We start from the raw sequence: 20385 nt of genomic DNA, 5'->3' as shown, positions 1-20385 counted from the left end.
CAGCGATGGCTGCAGAAGTGACCACTCAGGGGTCCTACTCTGCTCACGTGTCATAATTAATGTATTAATTTTACACTTTGATTTATATTACAATTTTAAATTGGGATCTATTTTTATGCACGGCAGCTCACTGCTCACCACATAACTTCCGATGACGTTTATGGCGCCAGAAATCAAGGGTTTAGATAGGAGCTGTAGCTGTTCGGTCTGAGGCAGATCTTAGATCCGTCCTGATATGAGAGCCCTACTTTAAAAGCCACAATATCGAGTGATTTTCGCGTCGTTCATGGTTTTATAAAAGCCAAGATGGTGGTCCTACGCAGCAGCGGTGGTGTCGGCGCTGAGCCCGAGGCAGCTATCCCGAAGAGGAGGACGGATGAACTGGACTCGAGCTCCGAGTTTGTGTTGCTGATTCCCGCGTCGCGTAAAAAGTCGGCTCGGCTGACTCGGTCCTCTCGGTCCCTGAATGACAGCTTCAGTAGCCCTGAAAACATCGTGGTGAATGTAAGCGAATGCACAGAAGACAACCTGTGACCTAGCTGTTCTGCGGTTAACTTTAGCTAGCGCGCTAAAGCTAAACACACCTTTCTAGCTGACCGGTTAGCCTCAGCATTAATAAATAACCTGAGTTTGTTCAATATCCTATTTAAATATTCTGATATGTTTTATTAGTAAATGTCCTACAGATTATTATTGCTATTAACTATTAATAATCATAGACTGGAGCCAAATTTCAGATAAAGAGTTTGCAGGTATTTGATTTCTTTTTTACTTTCAGGAGCTTGTGTTTGTGTTAAACAAAAGCCACTCCACTGGTTCTGTTATATTGTTGACGAAGATGTCATCATGCCTGACAGGGTTATGATGATGACAAGCTGGAGGATGGAGGTCTCAGGACTAGAGCACGCAGAGTTAAACTAGAGAGATCTTTAGCTGACTTGGGTTCAAACACCAGCACTCCTGTGAGTGGAGACCGAGCTGATGGCTGCTGCACCAGGTAACCATAACACTGGGTAGCTTTTGACTAGTGATGCACCGATACTAAATCTTTGAGCCAATATCCGATATTTGCCTATATCGACATACTGACATTAATGCTTCTAAAATCACCAGATTCTGTACAGAATAAAAATTATTAAAGCTGAATTTACGTTATTTTGTACACACACCACACATTTACACTTCTGAGATGATTACAATCACTGTGACATGACTAAACAAACACACATCACCCCTCCCCACCCCACCACCCACCCTCTGAAACAGGCAAACAAATTGTGACGAGATGGAAAAAATATCGGTTGATACTATCGGCCCGTTTTTTTTTAATTAGACCAATAACTAACATCGTCCGATTCTGATATTGATGCGTATATATTGTCCATCCCTACTTTTGACTTTAGTTTTGTAACACGATGAAACATTTTCAATTGGCTGCCTACAACCACCTGTTGTAGTTAGAGGTTAAACAAAACAGTCACTCATTTGAGATTCCTTTGGATTCAAACAAATAATTTTTTTCAAACTTTTTGAGAAGAAATGAAGCTGGACCACCAACCCTTAAGGGACTCGGCAAAAATGTCTCTAAACATATTTTCTTTATGCCCAAACGGCCTTGGTGTGCTGACAAGCACAGAAGATAATATTCTAGTATTTGATTTAAATCTCTGTTTTTATATGATCAGAATTATTTGACTTATAAAAATGTAAAATTAATGTCTTGTAAAGTCCTTCAGCTGGTGGTAAGGCATCACAAAGCTGTGTGCGCTTGCTGAATTAAACCGACAAATGAAATGAAAATCGGTTCTGATTGTGGATTCCTGCTCGTCTCCAGGAAATCTTCACGGCTGCGGCAGGAGGCGAAGGCGTCCCGTGAAAAGCAGCGAGCAGGTATGAAACGCAATACAGCATCACTTTAGAAAGGATTCAGCACAGAAACCACGCTGAAGTGTGTTCAGTTATTGGTGGCTTGTACTGCTGTGGCCCACAGACTGGACTCAGTGGTCTTCTTTAAAACGCAGCTGAGTATTAACCTGTTCAGGCTGGCTTCGGCTGATTCTTAATCACTACCTTCTCTTCATTCTATTCTTTCTGCCGATTCTGTCATACCACTGATAGCCTTTTCTTGTTCATTTTCTATTTCCTCCCTTTTTTTAATCACAAAGTGTGAAGTGCCTCGTGATCTTTAATTTGTGAGGTACTATATAAAAGCTGGTCATTTCTTCTCTCAGGCGTTCTGGATGAAGTGGAGGGGTCGTCTACTCCCAGAAGGAGTCGATTCAACTTACGGAGTCGAGAAGAGGAGGAGGATGAGGAAGATCACTCGGTGAGACGAAGCTCCAGAATCACCAGATACAAACTGAACTCCAGGAATCAGTCCGTGCTGTACGACCGCCTCATTACCAAGTGAGTCACCTGATCCTGACCCCAAACTCCACTTCCTGTGAAAACCTCTCTGGTTCATTTACAGATAGGGTTGGGCATCGATTGGAACTGAGACAGATTTTCATTTTTTTCCCAAAATTGATACAATTTTACGTTCCAATTCCCAGTTTTGCTGCCCAGTCCACCAACTGGAAGAAGAAGCCATCAATTACCAATGAAAATGAATCCTCCAGAAATGTTGTATTACCACAAAATTATGGAAAATTCCAATGAACGCCTTTCAGAGCCTATTATCCAGCATATTTCGGTGTTCTCCCTGTTCCAACACACCTGATTTAAATCAGTTGGTGATCATCAGGCTTCTGCAGAGCTTGATAACGTGGTGAACAGGTGACTGAACCAATGAGGTGTGTTGGAGTTAAAACATGCATGCATCCAGGTCCAGGATTGCCTACCCCTGTTGTAAACAAACATGTCTACCGAACTTTTACTCCGTCTGTGAGTGATGTAAACTTAGCATCCTGCAACAAAAAAATTCTGTGCAGGGAAGCTTGTTAAAAAATGTGTCAACACAGCATATTTAATACGACTTTTAAAGCTGCAATAGCAAATCTGCAAAACAAGCTAGCTTTTAAATCCAAACACGGTCACAGATCACTCACCCCTCCCGTCGGCTATCCTCCCTGAGCTACGTCCACCAGAACCGCAATGCCGGAGGAAACGAGATAGCGCTAAACAACAGTCGCGATTTTCTACATCCAAACGTCTTGTCCGTGACTTCAAATAATGTTTTTCTTTTTGGGACTCTGTTAATTTGTCTTAAAGTTGGAGTGGTAGCAGCTGGCTGTTCCTCCTTCTCTGATATTATTGAGTGGAGAACCTCGCACACCAGTGGCGTCTTGTTGCTAAAATACAGGAGTACGTTATGATGGAGGACCCATGGAAGTGTTCTCCTTTAAAAATCGGGTGAACATTCACCTGTTCACCTTCTGCTGATTCCTCCCCACTTCATTCTCTTCTTGCTGCTCCCTCTACCTATTTCTTCCTTTCTCAGGATCTCACATTACCTTTTTCCTATTCATTTTTGTCCTCATTCTCATTTTTCAGTTTAAATTAAAAAAATTGTTTTGCCTTTTTTATTATTTTTTTAAATTTATTAATTTCTTTGTCCTTGTGATTCATCTTGAGAGGCCCTATATAGAAAATAGTTTTTTCTTCGTCTTTATGAACGTCAGAAGGCTGAGCAACTAACCTGAAAAATAATAAAGTCACGGTGCTAGATGACACCGGGCTCCACCCGCTAAGAGCTGCTACGGGTAATTGAGAAATCTACAACATGCATTTAAGGTGATTTTATTCCATTTTACCAGATCATGTAGTTTGTAGCGCTCAGTATGACTACATAGAAAATGTTTGGACATTCCATGTGTTCGATGTTGGTCGGCAGCAACAAACCGGACCGGAGCATCCCTGGCAGCTTCACTTTAGAACGTTTTGAAGTGGAATTCATCAAGTTAGACTTGTGGTTAGTCGGCTCATTTAAAGCATAACGTTTTGGGATCCTACCTTTTAAAATAATCTGAATCCAAAAATATTGCTAGGAACCAGAATCGAAACAACTGGAATCTGACCTGGAATGGTTCAGATTCAAACGATGCCCGACCCTATTTACAGAGAAACTCTTGATTCCAGTCTCCTGATTCGGTCCTTCTGCTCTTTAGCACAGCTGAAGCTGTTCTTCAAAAGATGGACCACATGCAGAAGATGAGACGCCGTTTGAGGAGCAGAGACAGAGAAACTGAAGAAGAGGTGATGATCTGTTCAGAGCCTCAGATTATTTTAGTTACTAACAACCGTTAATCCGTGGAGCTGATCAGAGTTTGCCATTTCCAGGTGGGTGTGTACACCAAAGGCAGGAGGAGGAGGTCTGTGAGGACGACTGACATCAGTAAGAAAACTGAGGAGACCAGCCAAGGTGAGGGGGTTAGTGCCCACTTCATAGACATCACAGGGCAATGTGAGTCCAGCTGCTTTACTCGCCTCTCAGCAGTGGAGGAAACTGATTGAATTTTTAGAGCAGGGCCCCTCATTTATAATGGTCCGAGGGCCACTCATTAAAAAAAGACCCAGAAGCAAGAGGTCTGGACTGGGGGGGTCTGTTGTATGATTGTCGGACTGCTGTTTGGATTGCTGGCTGTAAAGCACATAATACACAAGCTTGCAATATAAATTAGAACACCTGTCCCCCTCCAGCTTGGCTGTGTGACTGCACTAACCTGTCCTGTGTGACCCTCACCATGTAACCCTCATGCTGTCTCTGGAGGAGCAGATAGGAAACGAGACCTCCTGTAACTTAAAATGAACCAAAGCTTCCTCCCAGTTTCTCTTTAAGTTGAATTTAACATCAATCATCATGAAACAAAAATTCTATCTTCTTTTTCTCTCTACTTTTAACTTCTCTGTGCCCCTAAATACAAGAGACATGATTACACTGCAGCTGCCGTCACTCGCTCTCTCCCCAAGACTGGATCTCCCGACATCACTACACTCAGTCTGACTGAGCGCTTTGAGGAGAAATAATAATGAAATTCTGAAAATAATGCGTGTTTGGAGGTGCGTCCTCCGATCCTCTCTCTGGTGTGAGCAGACCCCCCCCCCCCCGTCGCTGATCGAGCGAGCGTAGCGGGCTGCATGACAACCCACTCAATTAACATAATTCATGGCCCAAATCCAACAGAACCGATCGGGCTGATTCGGTTCGGGTTCTGTCTCAGATTACAACTCCAGCACTCAGCCCTGCAGTACCACATACAGGCGGGCCAAAGTTTCTTACCCGGTAAATGTGGAGAACACCCACTCTGACAGATGTGGATGCTACGCTGGTGCTGCCGTTAAAATAACTGAACTACATTCCACTATAATCGATTATGGCTACTCTTCTGTGATGCAGAATTGTTTATGCCCTCATCTCAATGCTTTGACTATTTTCCTCAGCTCTATCTATCCTACACCTCCTGGTCAGCCGTCGGGGTGGGGTGGGTGGTGCGCGCGGGGTTCAGGGGCCACAAAGAGAGGGCTCTCGGGCCGCCTATTGAGTACTGCTGGTTTAGAGACTGAGGTGCAGCTTTTCTTGTTCTCTAGAACCTGATGACACACTAGAACCTGATGACACACATCTTATTCACTATACTTATTTTAGCTAAAGCAGTTATCCGCAGCTGTAATGATCTCTACAGGGTTTTTTATCCTTAGTAGAATAATTATTTAAATGTGCATTTTAGTTTTCTTATTCTTATTGCCTGTTAGATCAGTCCTGAGTCATCACTGCATAAATAAACATGCTTTGGTTTTACTCACAGAAGAGGAGGAGGATGATGAGAATGATGATGAAAGAGAGGAGGAAGAGGAGAGAGAAGATGATGATGATGAAGAAGGAGAAGAAGAGGAGGAGGAAGAAGAAGATGGCGAGGATGAGGAGGAAGAAAACCAACAACGATACGACTTCAGGCAGAGGAAAACGGTGGTTCGATACCAAGCCCCACTGGACGGTACGGAGCCCTGCAGGTGAAGCTCCCGTTTAACTCTCTGGTCCAAAATGTCTCTGATCTGTTTGTTTTTGGACCAGAACCCCGAGAGCCCAGGAAACGCAGCCTGTACTATAAGGAGCACTCGTCTCCCAACAGACGCAGGTTCAGGTTCAGCTCCACGGCTCCCAGAAGCCCCTACAGCAGGAGGAGAACCGGCAGGTCGGGATGTCATGACTTTATTGACAACATGAGAATGTTGTCACACACACACACCTTTAATCTGTGTTGTTGCTACATGTTCGGTCCATCCCAAAGTTCTTAATGTTTTTTTTTTTTCTGATTTCCGTGCTTTTACCATCAGGAGTGGTTCTGAGAGGTAAGCTCTGTCTGTTGGTGTTGACGGGTCGTTGTTTGTTCTCGGCACTGCTGCACGCTCCCCTCGTGCTTTGGCGTTCTTGTTAACGGGGCTGCAGCAATGTGCGGTTGTTACTTTATACTAGGGCTGGGCAATAAATTGAAAATGTATTGTTGTTGAAATTTCTGATTCATATCGAGATAATTTTTCCCACGTCAATAAATTTGATAATAAAAAAAATGAAAAGATGCGTGTAGGTTAGCAACGTTCATGAAGCTGTACCACCTTGGGTCACAAAAAAAAGTGACACAATGTAATTCATGTGACAGCCCCATCTAGTGGACAACTTTTGTTTCTGCGCATACCTGTAGTTATCGTCCATTTAACGTTATCGAGGTGAAATCCTCAATATATCGTGATATTGATTTTAGGCCATGTCGCCCAGCCCTACTTTATACTAAGTTTATAGTGACATCATGTAGATTCAGACAAGACTCATCAGTCCTGCAGAAATAAATACAGTTTTATTAAATAGTCACAATCATGTTTTTGTTTAACATGATTAAGAACCCTTACATGTAACTGATATTTACTCCCCTTGGCTTTTTAATGTATCATTTGCATTTTTGGAGCTTTTTTGTTTACCGAGCTGTTGTGCTGGTGGACGCATGTTCGGGGGTGCAGCTGAGGTTTTGTGCACGGTGGTGGGATCATTTAAACGGTTTATGCTAGCTGGGACTCACTCCCTCTACAAGTGCTGCATAAATGCTCATGAACAGGTTTTAATCCTCGCTGGCATTCATGGTTCCTGTGTTGTTGCAGATAGAGAAACGTGATGTTTGCTGTTTTGTTTAAAATGAGCTCCTCTAACCTGGCAGGAGGAGACACGCCATCCACAGCAGCGACTCCACGTCCTCCTCCTCCGATGATGACAAGTTCCAGAGGCGTCGGAGCAAAAACAGGAGCATGTCTGTCAACAGGTGCGCGGATGTCTACCTGTGCAGACAAGAGGAGACATAATCCCGACTCAGGGCTCCTTATGTAGCTTTGTTCCATTCAGTCTCTGTGGCATTATTTCATATTTAAATCCTGAGTTACTTTATTTTTTGTGTATTTTCTACTAATATAATTATTTATGTATATAAATATTTTCTACAGATGTTTGCCAATGAACCTGGTGAAAGACGACCTTCTGGGGATCCAGAAGGACAGGATGAAGATTGGAGCCAGCCTGGCGGACGTGGACCCCATGCAGATTGACAAAACGGTCATTTGTTTCTCCTGTTTCTCGTGTACATGAGTAGTCCCACACCATTTCTGAACATGAGAAGTGAGAAGGATCCTAACCGGTTTCTGCAGGTTGGCTTTGACAGCATCGGCGGGTTGAGCCAACACATCTCAGCCCTGAAGGAGATGGTGGTGTTCCCTCTGCTTTACCCAGAAGTGTTTGAGAAGTTCAAGATCCAACCGCCCAGGTGAACCATGGCTCTCCTGCCATGTTAACGTTAAAGTTCATCACATCGTTTGTCCTTGTTCAGAGTCTCTGCTTCATCTCCCTTCTACCTCAAACCTCCTCTTTGTGTTTTCAGGGGCTGTCTCTTCTACGGCCCCCCCGGCACCGGGAAAACCCTGGTAGCTCGAGCGCTGGCCAACGAGTGCAGCCGGGGAGACAAGAAGGTGTCGTTCTTCATGAGGAAAGGAGCCGACTGCCTTAGCAAGTGGGTGGGAGAGTCTGAGAGACAGCTAAGGCTGCTGTTCGACCAGGTAGGGTCACCTGAGTGTGGTGAGGGATGGTCACGCCTGTGGACCTCTGGTATTAATCCTCTCTCTGGATTATCAGGCTTATCAAATGCGTCCATCTATCATCTTCTTTGATGAGATTGATGGTTTGGCACCGGTCCGATCCAGTCGCCAGGACCAGATCCACAGGTTAGAACCTCACTCTAAAGAAGGTCCTCGCTGTTCTGCCGGTGTTGAGCCTTTCTTCTGTCCCTAGTTCCATCGTGTCCACCCTCCTGGCTCTAATGGACGGACTGGACAGCCGAGGAGAAGTGGTTGTCATCGGAGCCACAAATAGACTGGACTCCATCGACCCGGCTCTGAGACGACCCGGACGCTTCGACAGAGAGTTCCTGTTTGGCCTCCCGGACAGAGAGGTGATGATATTAATCAAATACTAGGGATAAGCCGGATACTCGTTTCAGACTAGTATCCGGTACAGATAAAGCATTTTTGACGAATACGAGCATGAAACGAGTAAAACTCGTAAATATCTGTAATCATGCTGAAAGAAAATCCTCATTGGGTAACTGACTGTCTTCACGCTCTGTGATTGGCCAGTCACATAGAGCGCCCGCCCCTCCCTACACACAAAACTAGCCGGCCGGGAGCGCAGTCCGTCCGGTTCATCCACGCACACACACAGACAGTAACGGATCTCGCTGTGATTGCTTCACTGTTGCTCACGTTTCTTCAGTTCTCCCTAGGTTTTCTTCAGCTCGCCTCCTTTTCGGTTGAATATTTAAAGTTACTTTTTTCGTAACGTACATGGTGCATTTGACAAGACAGAGCTGACGTCCTGCGTCAGTCACACTCCGCTCCGGTCGGGTTTTTTATTTTTTTAACTCCATCTCTCTCCCTCTCAATCTCTCTCAGACACACACACACACACACACACCTTAATCAACATTGTTTTGTTTAACTTTGTGTGGGGCAAAATGCCAAGAACGTTAAGAAAAAAATCAGTTTAATCAAATTAAAATAAACAATATACATAAAGTTGTGTCTGGTTCTAGCATTTCATACTTCCTAGTTCCTACTGCATGAGTTCAGATGCATTAATTCATGCACTTAAATATTAATGTTCTGATTTTATTGAAACACTTGTTCTGTAATAGTTTCTTTACTATTGTGATCAAAAATATTTAATCTAAATTCTGAGGCTGCTCTGTAAATAGTTTTCTAATAAACCACACACACATCAACTTCTGATCATTCCATATCAATTTCAGACTTAAAATAATATATTGATGTAAACCACGCCCACTCCCGGTTAAACCACGCCCACTCCCGGGGTATGTCACTTCCATTCCGAGTACAGATACAGATAGTGGTGTATTCCCTATCAAATACCTGACTATGATCCTTGAAGCACAGTTCAGAGGCCAGTTTCAGTCAAGTAATCATAAAATCTGCATCAAAACTTTTATCATTTTTAACATCGTAGGATGTGTGATCAGGTTTCCCACTTGTTTCTGAGCTTAAACTAGATTTTTTTTTCTGTGCAGGCGAGAAGAGACATTCTTCAGATCCACACCAGACAGTGGACCCCTCCGCCCTCGGAGGCGTTCCTGGAGGAGCTGGCAGATAAATGTGTTGGTGTGTTTGTGTTCAGTGGCGTTAAAACGACCTTCTGGTGCATCTCTGAGGCCGTCATCAGTCTGATTGTGTGTTTAAGGCTACTGCGGAGCAGACATCAAGGCGGTTTGTTCAGAGGCGGCCTTGTGTGCCCTCCGGCGCCGTTACCCACAGATCTACTCGTCCTCACAGAAACTCTTACTGGATGTGAACTCCATCATCATCACTAACAGAGACTTTAGCACAGCCATGTCCAAGATGGTGCCAGCTGCCCAGAGGTAGAGACCCCCCCACCACCCCCCTTACTGTGATCATTAGTGTTGCTACGGTGATGCTGATGAGTTTGTTTGTCCTTTAGAGCTGTAGTGTCGCCAGCCAAAGCTCTGATTCCTGCCATCCAGCCTCTGCTGAGCTCCACCCTGCAGAATGTTCTCCTCATCGTCAGCAGGGTGTTTCCTCATGCCGAGCAGGGGCTGAAGAGGAAGAGGCAGCGAGGTGGGTTTGGTTTATGGGGCGTGTCCATTTGAATGACTGTTTTTATTTGCTGGTGTGGGTTGATGTGTCCAGATGCGGCCTGTGGAGCGTCTGAGGATGATCTGATGTATAGTGAGGAAGAGGACGAGTCCTCGGGTGGACCGACTGCTCAGGACCGACTCAGGACACCAGCTACCAGCGGCCTTCTGAGCCTCAACAGGTAGATCAGAAATAACAGGGTCTGTTATTGTGGTAAATATTAGGCAAGGCAAGGCAGCTTTATTCATAGAGCACATTTCAAACAGAGGCAATTCAATGTGCTTTACAATTTTCAGGACATGATATGAAAACACATAAAAACACAAATTTAAATACACACAAATAGAATTACAGTTTAGAGCTAAAGGAGAAGACAAAGCTACAGCGCAGATTACAGTGGAGATGATACATGATAAGAAACAATTCATTTAAGGCTGATGAGTACGTTAGAGGTTTTAGTTTTGTTTTAAACAACAGTAGGGTTGGGGCACATCTGACGTCCTGGAGAAGCTGATTCCAGCTGTGAGCAGCATAGTAACTAAATGCATCTCCACCATGTTTTGTTCTGACCCGAGGTTCTACCAGCTGATTGCTTCCAAGAGATCTCAGCCCTATTGGGTGTATATTCAGGAATGAGATCGGACATGTATTTTGGCCCCATGCCGTTGAGTGATTTATAAACTAGTAGGAGCACTTTGAAATCTATTCTATGGTTTACTGGTAACCAGTGTAGAGATCTAAGAACAGGAGTGATGTGCTCCGTTCTCTTAGTTCTTGTTAAGACTCTAGCAGCAGCATTCTGAACAAGCTGCAGTTGCTTCACAGCTTTTTTGGGAAGACCAGTTAGGAGACCGTTGCAGTAGTCCAACCGACTAGAAATAAAAGCATGAATAAGTTTCTATTAGAAACATTTTGTTTCTATGGAGACCAACAGTGTTGTTGGTGTCACCTGATGGGGTCTCCTGTGCAGGTGCGTGTTGAGCCAGCCAACCTCCTACCGCCCGCGGCTCCTGCTGGAAGGACGACCAGGATCGGGTCAGACCTCCCACCTGGCTCCTGCTGTCCTCCACGCCCTGGAGAAGTTCACCGTCTACACGCTGGACATGGCCGTCCTGTTTGGAGTCAGCGCAATGGCACCGGAGGAAACCTGCGTCCAGGTAAGAGAGACGGAGACGTACCTGCTCGGAGGGTTCTGCAGCCTTGTCAAATTCAGTGGGCCTGTTCTCATGGACCTCACTGGCCAAAATGGCTGCCACATCAGCTGTAGTTCATGGGCCTTGCCTTCCTGTGCGGTGGGAGGTGGGGATAAAAATTTTCTACAGACATTTGATTTACAGTCTAGATGAAAAAAAGGTTTTGTCTGATGGAAACAGCTTTTTAAATCCTGACATTTTCATAAACAGGATTTCCTGACGCATAAAAAAAATCTTTAAAACCAGAAACATTTTGCTGCATCTCTGATTGCTCCAGCATCTGTTTGTTTTCATTTGAATCAAACAGAAATGTCAGAGCACAGCCTTGAGCCTTTTGTAGACCCGATCCTGCGCTCTAACCGGCGTCGTAAACGTGTTTGTCTCCGGTGCAGATATTCGCTGAGGCCAAGCGGACGTCTCCCAGCATCTTGTACGTCCCACACATCGAGCAGTGGTGGGAAACCGTGGGTCCTGCGCTGAGAGCGACCTTTCTGAGCCTCCTGAGCGCCATCCCAGCCTTCTCCCCCATCCTACTGCTGGCCACCTGCAGCCTCCGCTACCACCAGCTCAGCCTAGAGGTGTGCAGAAAACAGTTGGATTATCTCCATCAAACGTGCCGCATATCAGCAGTTTGGTGAAATTAAAATAGTTTGTCTTGATTTGCACTCATCACAAGACCGACTCCCTCACTGCAGGTGCAGGAGCTGTTTCGGGGTGAACATGGAGAGGTTTTCCAAGTCCCGCTCCCAGGCAGCAGAGAGAGGAGGAAATTCTTTGAGGATCTGATCCTGAACCAGGCTTCCAAAGCCCCTGCTTCCAGGAAGAGAGCTGGTAAGACGTGGATCAGATTCCTCATGTGTTTTTATGTGTAGCTACAGAACAGCGGTGCGTAACCGCCAACCGTTCAAACATAAACTACAAAATGCTGCAAAAATAGATAATTTCACTCCTGATTTCTCAGCGCTTCATGCTTTGGAGGTGCTTCCCGTGGCACCTCCACCCCCACCCCGCCAGCTAACGGAGGAGGAGAGCCGACGTCTGGAGGAGCAAGAAGAAGACACGCTCAGAGAGCTCCGCCTTTTTCTGCGTGACGTCACGAACCGCCTGTCTCAGGATAAACGCTTCAAGGCTTTTACCAAACCTGTGGATTTGGAGGAGGTGCATTTTCTGTTTTCCACCAGAATGAAGTTGAAACTAATTTTAACAAAACTGTTTTCTTGTTTGTTCCGAACATGAATGAGTTCCATCAGAGTCATGAAGCTGTCGCGTACGACTCCGTAGGTTCCAGATTATGCTGAAGTGATCAAGAAGCCAATGGATCTGTCAATGGTTCTGTCCAAGATCGACCTCCATCAGTACGGAACGGTCAAAGAGTTTCTCCAGGATGTGGATCTCATCTGGCAGAACGCACTGGAGTACAACCCAGACAGGGACCCTTCAGGTGGAGATGGAACCATTGGGATGGTAAATGACTTCCGTTCTGATTCTAAACGTCAACACTTGTTGCAATGTCCTCCAGATCGTCAGATCCGCCACCGAGCGTGTTCGCTGAAGGACACGGTCCACGCCATCATTCGAGAGGAGCTGGACGAGGATTTTGAGAAGATTTGTGAGGAACTCAAAGAGTCGCGAAAGAGGAGAGGTCGGTGCTGAGTCTAGAAAGTCTTTGGCTTCTATGTGTCTTATCCGTATTTGTCAAACATCACACTATTTTAAGGTTTTCAGAGTTTCCTCGTGCTAAAGTTTGTTTTAGTTGTTTAAACCAGGCTGGAACTGCAGGACTGGTTTCCACATAAAACATCAGAATCAAATGTTTCTTCAGGTATTTTTCTGACTAAACACTGATGCTTTCTCTTTGCAGGTTGCTCCACTGCACGTTTCACTCCCACCTTCTACCACGTCCTCCCCAAGCAGCCCAAACCAGCTGCAGACACATGCATCACCAGCACGCTGTCTCACAGTGACAAAGTCAAGCCTATAGCTGCTGCTGCTGCTTCTAGCATCAACGTCTCTGCTGCTACAACTCCCAAACACTCAGGTATTAATCACATGAAACACAATAAAGTGTGGAAACTCTGCTGCAGATAAAAGCATTTGCTTCTGTCGCTTTAGCCCAGAAGAAGAAGCGTCGGAAAAGTCGCTGGTACACTGGCCACATCGCAAAGAAGAAGCGCTATTCTTCTCATGTTGGCAGAGATGATGCACAGGCGGGGTCTGATGGAGATGGAGACGATGAGGAGGAGGTTGGGAAGGTGGAGCATCAGGACGAAGATGGAGGCCAAGATGGATGCTCTGAGCCAGTAGGAAAAGCACAGAGCAGTCAGCAGGAAGAACTAGAGCATAAAGATCAGGAATCAGCTGTTGGAGAGGACATCACCAGCCACAAACTAGGGAATAACAATCAGACACAAAATAAAGACGAAGAAGTCCTCAAAGAAGAGTCTGCAAACAAGGAAGGAGACGAGAATGATGAAAATATCCTCGTGAACAACGCTAACAGGAATAGCTGCACAGAAACATTGAGCACCAGCATCACTGACCATCAGCCAGACCAGGATCAGGCTGCAGAAGATCAGAACCTAAGGTTAGTTGGAGGAGAGAAGAAGGAACTGAATGGTCCATCTGAGCCGATGGAGACAGAACCAACAGAACCTTCAGACGATGCAGCTGCAGGAGCAACAGACACAGGACCAGGTTGGTAAAGTCATCTTTGTGCTTTCTGGTTTACAGACGGAGTTCAGCAGCTTTCTTTCTGCTTGTCCTGGTGAGTGACCAAGCTAAAAAAAAAAAAAAGCGCTGGGGAAACCCAGCTCTCATCTCCGTTATCATCCTCAATCCTTTGATCGACATCTTACCTGATCACACAGACTAAGAACGGTTGTGACGGCTGGATGGCTGCAGAAAGGGTCCCCCTAGCTTAAATGTGTGCTGTCAACAGATGTGTTGCATAAACCCGTGCATCTGTGTGTGTTTAGTCCCAGAACATAACGTGAGGAGAATGACTCGAGCTCTGAAGAGCACCGTGCTGCAGCAGCAGATGATCTGTGGGGACCAGGCTTTGCAGACCCTGGACCAGGAAACGCCTCCTCTGGTGGTGGACAGAGTCAGACTAAAGGTACGCCCACATGTGGAAACAAGTCCTGCGTGCAGTTGTGTTTATGTTTCCTGATTTCTTCTCCAGATTAAATTTAGCTGTAATCTTTAGGAGCTCTTGGACAGAGTAGTGACACAGACAGAAGGCTACGAGGTCTACAAGCTGGAGAAACTCTACGCTGTTCTGTGTCAGAGCATCTACAGACACAGACGAGACCACAACAAGACTGCACTAATACAGGTTAGTCTGGATTACCTTTCCATCAGTAAAAGTGACAGGATTACCAGAGTTTCTCTGTTTGAGTCCATGGTTTCTTTTTTTGTTTCAGGAGTTGGAAGAAGAAGCCAAAAACTTTTGTTTTCTGTGACTTTTCTTCAGGATAAACATTTTTATTAGTCGTTTCATTGTGTAAACATAAAAACACTGATTGTATTTTCACAAGAGTTTTTCTAGTCCTTGATATTTGTGCTTTAGTTTATACTCCTCTTGTTTCTTTGTAATTAAAAGTTTTTCTCTTATTTTGTGCTTTTATTTCCGAGTTTAAGATTCTAACCAGAAAACAAACGTTTTAAAGGATGCAGCAAATGTCACCGAGCCGGTCCTCGTTCAGCAGTTCCATCATGGAGTCCTGATCACTAGATTAGACTTTTATTTATCTGTGAGGTGGACAGAAAGCCAGCCTAACCCAGGAAACTTCAGCTGATGTTAAAGGATTATTTTACCACTTTATTTATATTAGGAGGTAGAAATCCGCAGGAGTACAGTTCCTGACAAAAGTCATGTTGCTTGTGAATGTTGTAGAAACGACTGCTATTAGCCTGACTTTTAATTGATCAATTGGTGTTAGAAATAGCTTATATGAAAAGCTAAAGCCCTCCCAAATAATGTTGAATGTACTGAAAAAATATATTTTCACTGAAAAAAGATGTGTCATTTAATCAAGACAGAAAGGTCAAAATCTGACAATACAAAGGTGTTGTCTATACAGAAAATGATCAACTTAAAACCAAATCCAAAAATATATCAGCTAATTACATAGTGGTGCTGTGAGATCCAAATTTAATATATCTTTTATGACTTCCATGAGCTTCAAGGACAGCATCCATGCAGTATGGCAATGATTCATACAACGTATTGATGAAGTCATCAGGAATAGCAAAGAAAACCATTTTGCATGCCTCCCAGAGTTCATCAATATTCTTTGGTTTTGTCATTTATGCTTCCTCATTCATCCTACCCCACATATACTCAATGATGTTCATGTCTGGTAACTGGGCTGGCCAATCCTGGAGCATCTTGATGTTCTTCGCCCTAAGGAACTTTGATATGGAGATGGAAGTATGCGATGGAGCACCATCCTGCTGCAGAATTTGACCTTTTTTATGGTCGGGAATATAAGAGGTAGCTAAGATTTCTTGGTATTTGAGACTATTGATGTTGCCTTCCACTCTGCAGATCCCTCGCACACCCCCATACTGGATGTATAACCCCAGACCATGATTTAGCCTCCACCAAACTTCACTGTTTTCTGGGTAAATCTCGGCTCCAAGCGGGTTCCAGTATTTCTCCTGCAATAGTTGTGGCGACTGTGGTGTAATTCAACAGAAGATTCGTCTGAAAAATCCACCTTCTGCCACTTTTCCAGCGTCCATCCTTTTAGCAGGCTGTGGGACTTGGCAAATGCCACACGGTTTTTCAATTGTCTTTTGTTTAGTGCTGGCTTATGGGCACTGATTCAACCATGGAGGCCATCTCGAGACAGAATATGACAAACTGTTCTGGCTGACAGGGATTCCAGGTCTCCTGGAGCTCTGCTGCAGTTGAAAATGGGCTTGCCTTGGACTTTGAGCCAACAAACAGTCCTATCGAGCAGGTTTCTTGCAGGGTCTGTCTGACCTTGGCCTGTCAAAAACTTCTCCAGTCTCTTCAAATCTTTTCTTTATCCTCTGAACTTGACGCTGAGACACATTAAAGGTGTGTGCCCCATCAGCGGTGGATTTGGTCTTCAGCCTCTTTATAATCAACACTTTAATATCAGGGTGAATCTTAGGCATGTTTGCAGAGGTCTATTTGCAGTTGATGTGAAGGTCTAGTATACTGGGGTTATTTTTGTACACACCCGACACCTAACTGATCCGTTATTAGTCACAGGTAAAGCTCATATGACAAGGCGACAACACTTATATCTTGGCAAAAATCGACTCAATGGGCTTTACCAAGCTGTGAATATTAGAACACTTTTTGTTAGATTCGTTTTGCATTGAAACATTATTACAAAAGCTGTTTGGAATAAAATGACCCATCTAAATCTGCATTAGAATTATTTTTAGCGGCATTTTAGGTCTATTTGTAGACAAGCGACATGACTTTTGTCAGGAACTGTACGGTGTGACTCTGGGGGGATTAAGTTCAAAAGTAGCTCTTCCTTCACTTTTTTGCGCTGAAATGTTTGAATCTAGATCAAGGCCGGATTATAAAATGGGCAAACTGGGCACAGGCCCAGGGGCCCACAGCCACAAGGGGGCCCACAAGCAGCAGTCTTTTTTTTGTGTGTGCAGCACGCAGCAGTCTTAACGTTGGAGAAAAATGTAAACAAGTAATTAAAATTTTGCCCACATTTTCTAAGTTAACAGACATTTCTTTTAACAACGGTAGTTTTTGCATATTTACTGTTCCTGCTTCAGCCCTCTCCCCCTGTGCAGCGGCCGCAAACTCACTGATGCACCTGCAGCCTCTCAGAGTTCCTGCTGCTCTAAACATGGAAAGAATCATTTAATTTTCTGTTCCTCACTTCTAATTACCTTCAATGGTGTAAGGTTATGAAGAACATGATTTGCGCTCTTCAGAAAGACGGCGAGGACGTCAAACAATTCATGCGTGATTCTCATGCGACACGGGCAGCAGCTCCGGGTTTGCCTGAGAAGCCACAAAATGAGACTGAAATGCTGCAGGTTGATGTTTTCACAGGTTCTGATTCACAGGAAAACAACAACACCTCTAAGGAAAGCGACGACACCTCACCGGTCGTTCCATCCGTGGCGATGTTAGGCGATTAACCCGCAGATGCCGACCGCAGTACCACTACTACCACCGCCGTCACTGAGAAAATTTTGCTTGCACCTCTGGTCGTGAGAAAGGGATCTAATAGGCCCGCAGTGGAGGTCACTGTAAATCAGAGACATCGCTGTGTCGCATTATTAGACACAGGAGCGGACATCTCGCTCATCAGCGGAGCTCTTTACAGCAGCATGTGCGAACAAAGGGGGAGGACATCTCACCCCCCACACTCATTTCGGGCCCAAAGGATTTTGACGAGTTCTATGGCGCTCCCTCGCCCGCGGCTGCGACGACTGAGGTCAACATCTCGATAGGAGGCATGTCCTTTAAACACCTCGTGTACATCACCGAGGAGATGCCGATGCCCATGCTCTTAGGGTTGGACTGTCTCCAACGCCTTGACGCTAGAATCAGCGGTGCGTCCGGACAACTGTTTGCACGTGTGCGGAAGCCAAAGCCGTACAAACCGTGGCCTGACACAGGCGGACGCCCTTCGGTGGCATGTCTTTCGCGGGGGGACGCGATTTCAACCTCCCCACCACTCTCGAAGCCACCGGGTAGACCCCCGGAACTTCTGTTACAGATTGAGAAGGTCATAGACCAAGCAGATGCTCTCACCAACAATGTCGAGCGAGACCAGCTAAGACAACTTTTGCTAAAGTACCAGGATTTTCTTTCACTTGACTCCTTGGACTGTGGTCTGACCACTATCCATGAAGTCCGGATTCCTACCAGGCCAGATGCACCGCCGTCCTTTGTGCGGCAATACAAGATTCCCCTGGTGTCCATAGAACCGGTCCAGGAAATCATTGACAGCCTCTTGGCTAACGGGGTCATTCGACCCTGCAACAGCACCTACTCGGCTCCGTTGTGGCCGGTACTGAAGCCTAATGGTAAGTGGCGACTTACCATTGACTACCGGCAACTCAACAAACAGGTCCCCTTGTCTAGGTGGCCTATGGCACGCCTGGAGCAGGAGCTTCCGAAAGTGAAAGATGCTAAGTACTTTTCCACCCTTGACATTGCGTCTGGATTCTGGACGATTCCCGTCCACGAATCGGACCAACACAAACTTGCTTTCTCCTTTGCCAACCGGCAGTACACCTTCACCTGGTGTCCTTTTGGTTATTCCAACTCGCCAGCTGAGTTCAACATCTTCTTGAACAAGGCCTGCCCCGATGCTCGAGAGCGTGGGACGCTCATCTATGTCGACGACATTCTTATTCGTCGACGTACGTTGGATGACCACCTGGCCGAGCTGGACCATGTCATGGGTCAGCTCGCGGCGGCGGGTGCTAAGATCTCTCTCGCCAAGGGACAGTGGTGCAGGTCGCAAGTTCAGTACGTTGGCCTCCTTGTGGGACCACAGGGAGTGCAGCCTCAGCTTGGCAGGATTCAGGGTGTTGCCACCATCACACCTCCGACGAACGTCTCCGAACTTCGCAGCTTCTTGGGGGTCTGCAACTACTCGCGTCAGTTCGTGGAACATTACGCTGAGTTGGCACGACCTCTGACTAATCTGTTGAAGAAGGATGTGGCGTTCGAGTGGGCGGAGCGGCACCAGCAGGCCATGGATGACCTGAAGGCCGCCATGTGCTCGGCTCCGTGCTTGGCGCTCCCCGACTGTGACAAGGAGTTCCATCTGGAGGTTGGTTTCTCAGCTCACTGTTTGAGTGCTGGTCTCTACCAGATTCATGACTGCGACAGGCGTGTCGTGGCCTATGCTAGTAAGCTCTTGACTGGACCTGAGTTGAAATACTCGGACTGTGAAAAGGCTTTGCTTTCCACCATGTGGGCAGTTAAGTACTTTGCGAACTACATTGGCGGACAGAAAATCATCATTGAGACACAACACCAGCCGGTGACTTCCTTAACAGTCAGCGCATCAGGGATGGTGTGGTGACCAATTCACGAATTGCTTCGTGGCTGCTGGCTCTTCAAAGTTTCGACATCGAGGTGCGCTACGCCCAGAACCGACGTAGCCCTCTTGGCATGGGTTTGGCTGCGTGCCAACATTGCTCGGACGACGCCATCGCGTCAGTCCCGCCAGCCAGGCCCCCTCAGGCTCTTCTAAACCGCAACCACCACTACTACGACCAGTCGTACTGTGCGGGTTTACCGACCGTATACGTGGATGGCAGTGCTTTTCGGCACGGTTCTGCGCCTAGTGCGGGCGTGGGTGTCGTCTGGGTAGACGGTGACCACAGGGAGTCCCGATGTTACTCTCTGGGTGAGAAGACCTCACAGTATGCTGAAGTAGCGGGGATCATGATAGCGCTACGTAGCGCTAGGGACCATGGCTTCCGTGAACTGGTGGTTTGCACTGACTCGGACTATGCGCGTCTCAGTTTCTTGTGTCATCTACCAACGTGGAAGAGTAACGGGTTCCAGTCCGCTAGCCGGAAGCCCGTCAAAAATCAGGCCCTCTTCAGGGCGTGTGACATTCTGGTGACTAGGGCTGCAACAAAAGATTATTTGGATAATCGATTAATCGGATGGGGTCTCGACACGATTAATCGGATTACATGGGGAAATTTTTAAAAACTGCTAGGGAAACGTTATTTCTCTCCTTCCTTCACTTTATTTAACACAACATTATTAGAAAACAGTTCAATAGCAGAAAAACAACATGTCATCACCTAAATTGTCTTATAAGGTGTATAGACAGAGACCCTAAGCTACATCTATCTGTGACCTAAAATGCTTGGTCCAAGTTAAACAGCTTAAGGGCAATTCTCATCTGTTTTGTTTGATCTCATCTGTTGACATTTATTTTAAATGTAATTAAACATTGGCTGTGAATTATTCATAATTGATCACTATTTCCAAAAATGACTGAAAAATACCAAATAAAACAAAAGTAAATTAATGCCATCCTCCTTGTGATGATGCCCTGGGTAACTG

General features: G+C 45.7%; 1 protein-coding gene and 1 non-coding gene across 3 annotated transcripts; both read left to right on the top strand.

Annotated features, from left to right (window-relative positions):
• The first annotated feature begins 169 nt into the window (after nucleotides 1-169).
• LOC107378954 (ATPase family AAA domain containing 2) lies at nucleotides 170-14942 on the top strand. 2 transcript variants are annotated; one of them, XM_015949470.3, is made up of 30 exons: nucleotides 170-504; nucleotides 858-997; nucleotides 1835-1890; nucleotides 2232-2406; nucleotides 4107-4194; nucleotides 4279-4360; nucleotides 5745-5933; nucleotides 6011-6131; nucleotides 6274-6288; nucleotides 7146-7247; nucleotides 7426-7534; nucleotides 7627-7742; nucleotides 7857-8031; nucleotides 8108-8196; nucleotides 8264-8423; nucleotides 9555-9645; nucleotides 9725-9902; nucleotides 9983-10119; nucleotides 10192-10318; nucleotides 11108-11294; nucleotides 11723-11908; nucleotides 12026-12161; nucleotides 12292-12488; nucleotides 12612-12771; nucleotides 12850-12972; nucleotides 13192-13368; nucleotides 13443-14024; nucleotides 14306-14445; nucleotides 14536-14664; nucleotides 14753-14942. In XM_015949470.3, exons 1-30 carry the CDS (start codon nucleotides 307-309, stop codon nucleotides 14789-14791), a joined length of 4404 nt encoding a protein of 1467 aa, XP_015804956.3. In that variant the 5' UTR covers nucleotides 170-306; the 3' UTR covers nucleotides 14792-14942. The 2 variants fall into 2 exon arrangements, with proteins under 2 accessions (XP_015804956.3, XP_015804957.3); XM_015949471.3 differs by lacking the exon at nucleotides 6274-6288.
• LOC129163528 (small nucleolar RNA SNORA5) lies at nucleotides 11331-11465 on the top strand. Its single transcript, XR_008563390.2, has one exon. It is a non-coding gene; the product is annotated as a small nucleolar RNA SNORA5 (small nucleolar RNA).
• Nucleotides 14943-20385: the final 5443 nt, after the last annotated feature.

The sequence above is a fragment of the Nothobranchius furzeri genome, chromosome 5 (assembly GCF_043380555.1).
Source record: "Nothobranchius furzeri strain GRZ-AD chromosome 5, NfurGRZ-RIMD1, whole genome shotgun sequence".
Classification (NCBI taxonomy): Eukaryota; Metazoa; Chordata; class Actinopteri; order Cyprinodontiformes; family Nothobranchiidae; genus Nothobranchius; species Nothobranchius furzeri.
Note: the sequence above shows the minus strand (reverse complement) of the source record. Positions and strands in the feature narration are given on the sequence as shown.

What these genes read in the sequence shown, in the direction of transcription:
- LOC107378954 (XM_015949470.3), top strand. Translation starts at nt 307, where the DNA reads ATGGTGGTCCTACGCAGCAGCGGTGGTGTCGGCGCTGAGCCCGAGGCA. An exon ending in AGGAGCATGTCTGTCAACAG is followed by an intron (nt 7,248 to 7,425) that starts GTGCGCGGATGT and finishes TATTTTCTACAG; the next exon opens with ATGTTTGCCAATGAACCTGG. An exon ending in GGCCTTCTGAGCCTCAACAG is followed by an intron (nt 10,319 to 11,107) that starts GTAGATCAGAAA and finishes TCTCCTGTGCAG; the next exon opens with GTGCGTGTTGAGCCAGCCAA.